Source organism: Biomphalaria glabrata, chromosome 1 (genome assembly GCF_947242115.1).
Source record: "Biomphalaria glabrata chromosome 1, xgBioGlab47.1, whole genome shotgun sequence".
NCBI classification, from domain to species: domain Eukaryota; kingdom Metazoa; phylum Mollusca; class Gastropoda; family Planorbidae; genus Biomphalaria; species Biomphalaria glabrata.
This window is the reverse complement of record NC_074711.1, coordinates 82,022,269-82,032,878: the sequence shown is the minus strand read 5'-3', so window position 1 is coordinate 82,032,878 and position 10,610 is coordinate 82,022,269. Positions and strand designations below refer to the sequence as shown.

Genomic DNA, 10,610 nt, shown 5'->3' with positions numbered 1-10,610 from the left:
GCCAATAGTATAAAAATTGCGCAATATAAAAGTTAAAAAAAAAACAAAAAAAAGATGAAATAGTACATTCTTATAGGAATGGAATCTAGATATCTGGATCGATCTTTTTTTTTTTTTAATATAGTTTTTTTTTTTACATAGAAAACTAGAATGGCTACTCGTAGGTCCTGCATACTGACTACATGCTAGAAACTACGTTCTTTAAGATTTAGGTCAGCTGCTACAGCTTGCGCATTGAATATTTACTTTACTGTGTCAGAAAAAAACAACTTTCGAACTTTGTTAAAAAAAAAAAGGAAGATAGTAAAGGTCACAGACACACAGGGAACATGAAGAGATAACGAGTAGGCCTATTTAAACAATGATGGCGGCGGGTAAAACCTGGCATACTGGAGGTCGTCAGGAGTTAATACCACAAACAATCAGCAATGTTTTACAAAAGGTTTTACTGGGAAGTATTGCTGTGAAATATTGAAGACACTATCCTCCATCTATATCGTTATAGTAGTAATGCTGAGGTGGACAATTGTAGTCAAACTGAATGTCCATTTCATTGGACCAATCAAAATTATCTTTATAATTGTATTACCTACATACACTTGAATTCTAGCTAAAGTGAAAATGATTTGTAAACTAAAATATGCATAATTAAATTCCTATATTCACTTTTTAGTAAAAAAAAAAAAGGAATATATAGTGATCTAGTGTTTTCAAAAAAAGAAAGAAGCATAATCACTATTTTACAATTGATCTTACTTCAGTGTTTTTATTTTCAGAAAATTTAATTATTTACCATAGATTTAAAAAAAAAATATTTATTGCATATAATATAGGATCTTGCAGAACACTATTAAAATTCTCTTGAATAAAAAGCACATTTCTCGTAGCAGAAAGCTACTAATTATTTCAAGATACACTAAAGGAAATATTGTGTGGCCTGCTTTTCAAATCCAAGATTCTTCTCCATTACAATCTTAGAATTCAAAGGGATGAGATTGTCATCTTTTATCACAATACAGGAGATTATTATTGGGATTATATATATATATTGTGAATGCTACAGAAAGTCTAAGCTTTTAAAGGTAATTAAAAGAATTGCAACTTTTTTTTTGTTTTTCTTGCACAACTCTTTCCTAATTCTTCATGACCGAGTGACTCACCAGGATTAACTACCAAGAGTAGCCAGTTGATAGAAGCTAGTTATTACTATCAATGTTTATATTAACAGGTGCTGCTTAAAATCATTAATAACTTAGTTTAGTACTAGCTGAAACATTCACACTTACAACTCAAACAAGTTATATAATTTTTATTTAACTTTATTAAAGAAAATATAAATGACATGAAAAAAAAAAAAAAAGGCGTAAGAATGAGTTCAATGATACTTGGACAGCAGGCTGAAAGCCTAAACATAAATAACACTGTTTTTCACAGCGAAATAGTTCATTTATAAGTTCACATTAAAAACAATAAAAAGAAATATATACATTTTTAAAAGGGGGAAAATACAAACTAACAACAAAGCTGATGGTCTTTACAATTTAGGTTTTGTCTCTTGATCAGTGACATTTCTTATGTATACAGTATCTGGCGCAACAGGTTTGTCTGTCTCTGTCTCATACATGAATGATGAAGCAATGGCCAGCACGCTGCCATCATGACTAAATGCCAGAGAAGCAATGCTAGTAGGATACCTTAACAGAAGAAATTAAAATAAAAATATTTTAGGCTCATTCTAGCTCTTCTTATTTAACAAAAACTTTGTCAGATACAAAATTTCAACAAAATTGTAAACTCTCATAAGAGAAAATGTATGTACCAGTATGCAATAAAGTTTAACTAGAATATTAACATGTATTATAACTGACATAGAAAATTATAAATGAAAATGTAGCTGGTAAGTTTTGAGAAAATCTGAAAAAACATACTTACCTATGGAACTGACAGAGACGTTTTTTGTTAAAACCATCCCATATATTAACATAGCCATCTGAGCCACCTGTCGCAAATGTATTGTAACCATTGTGGAAAGCTATGGCATTTACAGGGTAGATAAGCTCTTGACCATTTTCTTTAATTCTGTGACATTTAAAAGCATATTTTTTTCTCTGCACCTCTGGGTTGGGATCCAAATATTCAACAGCTACACGACCTTTAAGAAAAATTGTAAAAAAGAAATAATCCAATGTAATTAAACAAACCTAAAATGTTTTTAAAATTGATATACTTGTGTATCTTGCTATCTAGGTCAAAATGGGTTTAATGCTGGTTTTATCTCATCAAAATATTTACATTTTTATGAAAATTTGGCCCAAATGAATGAATGCATCCATTATAATAACATTTGAGAATATATGAGTCATTTAAATGCAAAATTAATTTAATTATTTAAATGCAAAATTAATTTAATTAACAGTTTATTTCATTCAATAGTTCATTTAAGCATGAGAAAGAAAGTAAGATTTTTTAGATATGCCAGCAAGTTTTTTTTTTAAATCTATAATCAAACTTGGTCATATAAATATGAAATTAGCCAACCATTACTTTTGCATTTTAAATGAATAAAATGATTTAATTCCCAAGGGAATAATGGGAATGATAAATTTTAATAGTTTTATAGACAAACACATTTTCAAAGTTTAGTTTACTTTCAATAGAACAAAATTTATAGTTAAAACTATAAGTTATTATTAAATTATTAACTGAAGTTAGTGTACCAGTAAGTGAAGAAATATTGTTAACTTACAACAAACTATAAATTTAGAAAAACTTAGTTTACTTTAATAGAACTAAGAGGAATATAGAACCAAGTTAAGTATACTTTTACCAGAGGTAAGAGCTTAATTATTTACCTTCAATAGAGCTAAGAACATAGCCTTGTTTATTAGGAAAACTCCGAATACATCGAGTCTGATATTTCAAGTTGGATTCCCTTCTCTGCTGCACATAGCCCATGTTTCTCAAATCCCAGACTAAAACCCGTCTGCCAGCTGTCCCTACTATCAAAGAGTCACCACATACTGACATTGTATACACCTGGAATAAATATATGATAAAATAATGTACAAAAACCAGACCAATGGAAATGTTATATTTAATATAAGCAAACATGCAGCCCTATCTGTGTTAAATCCAGACTAGTACATTTTTTGAGATTTTATTTCCAAAAATTGCCTAGTAGGCAATCCTAATCATAAACCTTTTATTAAAAAAACAACATGTTAGACAAAGGACACTCATTTGACTAATTAACCCTGATGAATGTGTATTAGTTATTAGACATCTGCCTGAGAGACTGCTTTGGTGGTAATTGAATAAATCTATTATTTTCAATTGTAACCTTATCTTCACCATTTATCTATCATTGACAAGCATGTTTTAAACAACCAAAATAAAATCCCCTTTTTATTATATTATATTATGTTTAGAAAGATATGAACTATAAAATATATACTTTATCAGGTTGAGCAAATGAGCCAACCAACGATGACTGACGAGGATCCCAAAATTTAACTGTAGAATCCCAACTGCCTGTGACAATAATATTGACATCTGAGGCATAGTCAACACATCTAATAGGAGCATCATGGGTACCAACAACTTGATCTGAAATTTAAAAGATTGGAATTAACTAAGAAACTATTAAAACAGTCTCCAAAGTACCTAAATAAAAGAAAGCGTGAACTCTCATAAAGAAAGGCAACATTTACAAATGATGCCAGGACTCAGTAGACATAAAAAAATAATTTTACCTGTACTTGTGTTGAAGTCATATGTTTTTAATGTTTTGTCCAGCCCTCCACTGTAGGAATGTACTGCATCCTGAGGAGAACAAGGGAAAATATGAGCATATGACATATTTAATGTTCTTATTGATTTCTCACTATTTACTTAATAATGTTTACAAAAATGAATAGAAGTGTTTCTTTTGACGACCTAAGTTGCTTACTCAATTTAAAAAAAAGACATTCAGCTTTACAATCAACAGCTTAAAAGTTACAATTTTTAAATTCCAGTATTGAATTTGAACTTCAAACAATAATGATAATACAGTTGACTCTTGATAATCCAACATGGACCATGGTGGGATTTGATTGCCAAAAACCTTGGATTACCAAAGTTAGTTGTACTTGACAGACAATAATTTAAGTGTATATCATGCTGCTTTTTGAAATTCTCAAACCTGCCTTCCTTAGCAATGAAACCATCTTTTTTTCATAATTTCATGACATAAAATTTGCTTTCTCTTTCCTCTTTTGAAGTATCTCAAAATTGGAAGCTGTCTGCTCCTTTCAATTATAAACCAAAAATAAAGAACTCCCTCTACTTGGGAATATTCACTCCATTTAAGGGATTTTCTTTTGCATCTTTTTCTAGATTTCACAAAGTATTCTATTTTTCTTCCTTTTTTTTTTAATGTCATTAATGGTAGGTTTACTAATGCCTTAAATCAAAGAAATAGCAATGGGAGTTTTACAAAGGTCATACTCCTTAATTCTTCTTCTTCGTTTTCATTGTCATGTTGGAGCGTTCAGATGACTACACCAATACATGAGATGAACTGCGCAGTGGTTTCCAAATCAGGGAGCTCTCCATATAGTTTTCTTTCTATTGGGGTGTTTTGGGGCCAGTGTCTTATACGGGCCTCTTGGTAAAGAGAGCAGTTTTGGAGGACATGGTCGGCATTCTCTGGTGATCCTCCACATGGGCAGATTTCACTGGTTCCAATTTAGATAATGAGATAATGTTTAATGTGTACATCTGTCAATTTTGCTCACCATTATAGAAGAAGCAACAAAACTTCAACACTAAAAAGTATAGTAAAATATATAAGAACACAGCAATGCTTAACATAGAAATAAAAATAATGAAAACATGGATGCGCTGATGATGCATTCATAGTTGCCACATTGGGTCATAAGTTTATATTTCATTAGATGATACCAATGCTTCACTATGATTGAAAGAGTTGGCAAATTTGTATTTATTGGAACATTTTTTCTCATCCTTTAATGGTAGATTGCAAAGTCTGAAAGGGGAACTTTACTTTTTTTTTCCTCACTTTTATAGCAAGGATATGTTGCATATATAATGACTTAGTTGTTCTATGTATACAGTAAGTAATAACAGGTTAAATTTTATTTTTATTTTGTCCACTGCAAACTGGAAATGAGTCACTCAGTCAGCTAGGTCCAAGGACTTTCTATTGTAGGTAAAATGATAGATAAATGGGATTAACACAGCAGTTGAAAATAATACATGGAGTTGTTCATAAAAAAAGTGTTCAGCAAATAAGAGCTAAAGTGTAAAATACAAATATCTGTAGATACAAAATTGAAAATTATAGCATTTCATTTCCATGTTATATTTGGTTTATTTTACTTTATGGACTTGTCCATTCTTTATACTAATAAATCAAAATATAAATCAATGCTACCACATATTCAACTCAATTTCGTAATTGATAATATTATTCTCTATTACAACTACTTATTAATTAAACTAATGCTTCAAATATTTTAACTATCGTTTGTTTAAATATATTTTTAAAACACTTTTTTTTCTAGGCTGAAATATTGAATGAAGGGTTATTTTTTTATAATCTTATTTCTCTAGTTATATTTCCTTTCCAAAACCATATTACACTTAAATGGAAAAAAAAGTAATATATATTTTTATATAATTTTCCTACTAAAAGAAAAAATCTTTACTAAAAGTAGTAAAGAAAAGCAACATTTTATTCAAGCCCTTTAAAAAAACTTCTTATGTTCAATAATCTTACATAAAAGCAACAATCCAAAACAGCTGCATTGTGAGTGTATTTGAATCTCATTGTATCTCCAACAATATCATATAACCTTACAGTCTCATCCCAGGAAGAGACAAGAAGAAACTGGTTGGAATTAGGTCCAAACTTGACTGAGCTTATGCCATCTGAGGGCATATTGCTAAGTTTGAATTCATTTGGAGACTCCCCCATTGTGTCTCTTTAATGTCTGCTTGTAACCTAAACAAAAAAATCATCAAAACATTTAAGCTATATGTTTAATTAAAAAGCATCTCAAGCAAATAATTCTAAATAAATAAATTGTCTCAATTAATCTAGATACAATTTCCCTTACCAAAAGACAAAAATAACTATATTGTTCTTTAAATAAAATATGTTTGGAAACAAAACAAAGATGAGTGTTATTGTTTTTAAAGATATAATGAAATGAACATAAATGTGTCAAAAACATTAAGAGCCAAAATGTCAGTTGTCAAAACAACCATATCACCAAAATCTTCCGCTTTGCCAATATGTAAAACCAGAGCATGCAAAGAATGGCTACTCGATAAAAAAAAAAATCAAATGGTATAACAAACTCTAGAAGGGGGGTGGGAGGACCACCAAATATTGATCACCAGGTAGATGGTCAAGGACAGGTACAACTAGTCTGACCAAAAGCCTTGTAGTGCATGAGGAATAAACTGGTCTAACCAATAGCCTTGGGATACGTGCACTAGTGACATAAACAGGGCAGAGTACAAAAAATGCAGTTTGTCTCTCGCAGCATAGAAATGAAACCATCCTCCCTTCCCCTTTTAATCCAACTCGCCTGAACAATATGACCAAATGTAATGTGGTCACACACACACACACAAAATTGCTGTAAGGTGAATAATGTAGACTAAGAGAGAAGAAGGGGGATGTCTGACCAACAGTTTTACCATGACAGAGTAGGGAGGTAAGGGCATGGAAAGAGTGATAAGAAATAGTTCTAATAAAGCTGGTGAAAAAGGAAAACAATAGAAAATATGAAGGAATAAAAGACAATTTATGTACTAAAAATAGTAATATATGGCATGATCATTTTTTTGATAACTGTACAACTATTACTATGGAGGCACAGTAGCTGAGTGATAAAGCACTAGGCTTCTGAACCAGGGGTCTCGGGTTCAAATCCTGGTGAAGACTGGGAGTTTTAATTTCGGGATCTTTGGGGGCCTCTGAGTCCACCCAGCTCTAATGGGTACCTGACATTAATTGGGGAAAAATAAACGCGGTTGGTCGTTGTGCTGGCCACATGACACCCTTGTTAACCATAGGTGACAGAAACAGATGACCTTTACATCACCTGTCCTATAGACCACAAGGTCTAAAAGGGGAAATTTACTTTACTTAATAGTCTAATAGTATTATTAGATCTAATATCTAGTAGTCCATTATAAAGACTATTCTAGACATCGATGAGTAGATCTAGATCTATAATTCTATGACTATGTCTATGACTGTCTATAGTAATTGTCTATACTAGATCTATCATGGAGTCTTTTCACATTCATGTATATTGTTAATTATGAATATGAGTGAGTCTGGTGTGAATGTTACATTTACATGTATTATGTATATTTTGGTTTTCTATACTACTATAGATCTAGTTATAATGTTTTGTTTGGTGTAATGCACAAAATTGTAAGACAAATTTCCTTATTAAATGGATAATAAAGATTATTATTATTATTATCACCATACTGATAATCATAGATCTTGATTCTAGATCCAGATCTAACTAGTACCGGTACTAATATTTATTTAAATTGATTAAAATTATCATTGATAGTTTTTAGACTAGTCACTACTTCACTAGTTCAATACAATAGTCTTTTTTGAATAGACAGAGCTCTAGATGATCTTCTTATTTTATCTTATAATACAGACGTTACATCAGAAAAGATGATGATTATGTCCTACGCCTCATGCATTCATGCATATTAACCAATGACCTAAATTCTGCCAAATCACTGGTATTCCTGGCTAGCTCAGGCAACCCATTCCATGCTCTAATAGCACTAGCGAAGAAGGAGCATTTGTACAAATTTATCCTCTCTAGCATATATGGAAGGAGTAATGTGCCTTTATCTTTGTGTCTTTCTGAGTATTTTATTAAATTTTGTTTTTGTATTTGAAGATTATGGTTCAGTGTTTTAGGTATAATTGCTACTTTACTTTTTGACTTTTGAGTCTTCTTTCCTGAAGGCTTTCTAAATTTAGTGATTTTACTAAACGTGTTACTCTAGTCAAATGTGAATATTCATTTGTTATGAATCTAACTGTTCTATTTTGTGTCTGTTCAAGTCTCTTAACCATGTTTTCTTGAGTTGAGGGGTCCCAAACAGAGGATGCATATATATATATATTAGTTATTGGCCTAACCAAGGTTAAATAACATTTTAGTTTTATGTTCTTATATATTTTGATTTATTTCTTTTAATAAACCCTATTTTATTGAATTTTGTTTTTGTATTTGAAGATTATGGTTCAGTATTTTATGTATAATTGCTACTTTTCTTTTGAGTCTTCTATCCTGAAGGCTTTCTAAATTTAGTGCTTTTACTAATGGTGTTACTCTAGTCAATGTGAATATTCGTTTGTTATGAAGCTCACTGCTCTAATTTGTTTCTGTTCCAGTTTCTTAATGTTTTCTTGAATTGAGGGGTCCCAAACAGAGGATGCATACTATTCTATTATTGGCCTAACCAAGGTTAAATAACATTTTAGTTTTATGTTCTTAGAATCTTATATATTTGATTTATAAATAGAAATTTCTTTTAATAATAACCCTAATGATTAATGCTGATGATAGACTGGATTAGTGGATTAACTCAATAATGACAATAACATGGATTATTGGATAGGACTAGATCTAGTGTCGAGTAGAGACTCAGAGTAGTACTCAGTAGTAGATGAGTAGACTAAGTCACAGTAAGTTGAGTAAGTGTGTAGTGTAAGTGAAAGAGGTAGACTGTGTTAGTGACAGAGTGAGAGTCTAGCTAGAGTACTCTAGATAGATCCTAGTGACTAGATTCTAGTGAAATCACTATTTATAACTATTATCACTGATCCCCTTGATACAGTGAGTGATACTACTAATAAGTACTAATACTATAACTATAGTATAGAATAGTGTAGACTGGTGTATAATACGGTATAGCCGGATCATCTACACAAAAAACTTGAAAAACCTCAAAAAGTTAATTTTTTGGTCTTGGAATTATGATTAGAAATATCTAGAAACTAACACTGCAAGGCAAATGAATTTCAATAATTTGACTTTTCTGTCTTGAATATAGATCTAGAATCTATATCTAATTAGATCTAGATTATAACCTCAATCTAGATCTAGAAGAGTCTATAGATTTAGGACAGGTAGATCTAGACTATAACGAAGGTATTCTATTAAAAATCATATTTTGAGTTTCTTGATAGCGGATCCGGTTGGTAGAAATAAAACTTCTTCGTATGAGAACTTTTTACTACGAACCTATATATTATTATATATGTATGTCAATGTCTCTAGTCGTCTAGTCTTTGTCACTCGGTGAGAGTGAGATCCACTTTCACTTGTTCCTTAGACTGTTTCACCGTGTAGACAGCGAAAATGAAATGTTGACCATTTATCTCCATTATTCTCTACCTTTAGAGTCGCTTTCCTTTTCTTGATATTATCTTTCCATCGTTTCTTTTGTCTGCCTCATCTTTTTTCCACTGGTACTGGTACTGTTCTTTACATAAAGGCCATTGCGGATTTAATAAGGCAGGAGTTCTCAAACTGAGTTGAAACTGTGATCGTGACTCCCATGCGGGTCGAATGATGATTTGCACTGGGTCGCCTAAGATCATCCAAAATATAGATTTTGTGTGTGCTCCATTGGAAGTTAATGGAACAACCTTTGAAAAGGTATCTAGTACTAAAGATCTTTCTATATTGGTCTCCAGGCAAATGCAAACTTATTAAAGGGAATTCCTGTGAATGTTCTCCCTGTATCTACTTTTTTAGCTGTTTAATGTCATGTGTATAAACCTGTTGAGTATTCCAAAATCCTGTAGTGTATTTCCTTTTGATGCTGTCAAGCCATTTTATAGTCTATGTAGAGTTGGTGTAGACCTACTGGTATATGTACTGTATTCATAGCATTTCTCGAATATTCTTAGGGTGAAAATGTGATTGGTTGTGGATCTATTAGGTCTGAAACCACATTGGTAGTCACCTGGGATTTCTTCTGCATACTTTCCAAGTCTCTTAGTAGGCCTAATAGGCTTAGTTTGTGTCTTGTACGTTACTTCAAGAGAGAGAAATTCCTCTGTAATTACAACACTTTAGTTTGGATCCTTTTTTTGTGTATTAAGCCAAATCAATAAAGCCAAAATAACATACATATTTTTGCCAACAAAGATTTTCTGTATTTTAAGGGTAAGGTTACGTAGTTAAATAATGACGATTTTAAAAATGAGTTTCCCTTTTGCAAAACCTCTTGAAATGACTATACAAAAGCATGTGACATACAAGACAAAGATGGTTCTTTTTTTTTTTCAAAGTATACATAAAATCTCTTGCAAAAATATAGATCTAAGTGCATGGTGTTTGCGCAGATGGTGCTTCAAGTTTGCTAGTAGGCTATGTTGGTCTAAGTGTTAATTATGAAATAGTTATAAAAAATAATCCAAACTCACTGTAGGTTTTATCGACGAAGACTGCAACAAGAAATGCAAGTAGCAATTAAAACATAATTGCAAAGATCAACTGCAGGATGCCTTTATTTGTTTGAAAGATGTTACCATTTAAAAA

At 31.4% G+C, this 10,610-nt stretch overlaps 1 protein-coding gene across 3 annotated transcripts; it reads right to left on the bottom strand.

The window, feature by feature from the left end:
• Positions 1-1,424: 1,424 nt before the first annotated feature.
• On the bottom strand, positions 1,425-9,275 carry LOC106063300 (mitotic checkpoint protein BUB3-like). Of its 3 annotated transcripts, none has more exons than XM_056018094.1 (7): positions 9,152-9,275; positions 5,783-6,007; positions 3,753-3,822; positions 3,455-3,606; positions 2,853-3,036; positions 1,933-2,152; positions 1,425-1,694 (listed from the first exon to the last, which is right to left on the bottom strand). In XM_056018094.1, exons 2-7 carry the CDS (start codon positions 5,978-5,980, stop codon positions 1,535-1,537), a joined length of 984 nt encoding a protein of 327 aa, XP_055874069.1. In that variant the 5' UTR covers positions 5,981-6,007; positions 9,152-9,275; the 3' UTR covers positions 1,425-1,534. The 3 variants fall into 3 exon arrangements, with proteins under 3 accessions (XP_055874069.1, XP_055874070.1, XP_013077086.1); XM_056018095.1 differs by having other exon boundaries at positions 9,007-9,257; XM_013221632.2 differs by having other exon boundaries at positions 9,064-9,256.
• Positions 9,276-10,610: the final 1,335 nt, after the last annotated feature.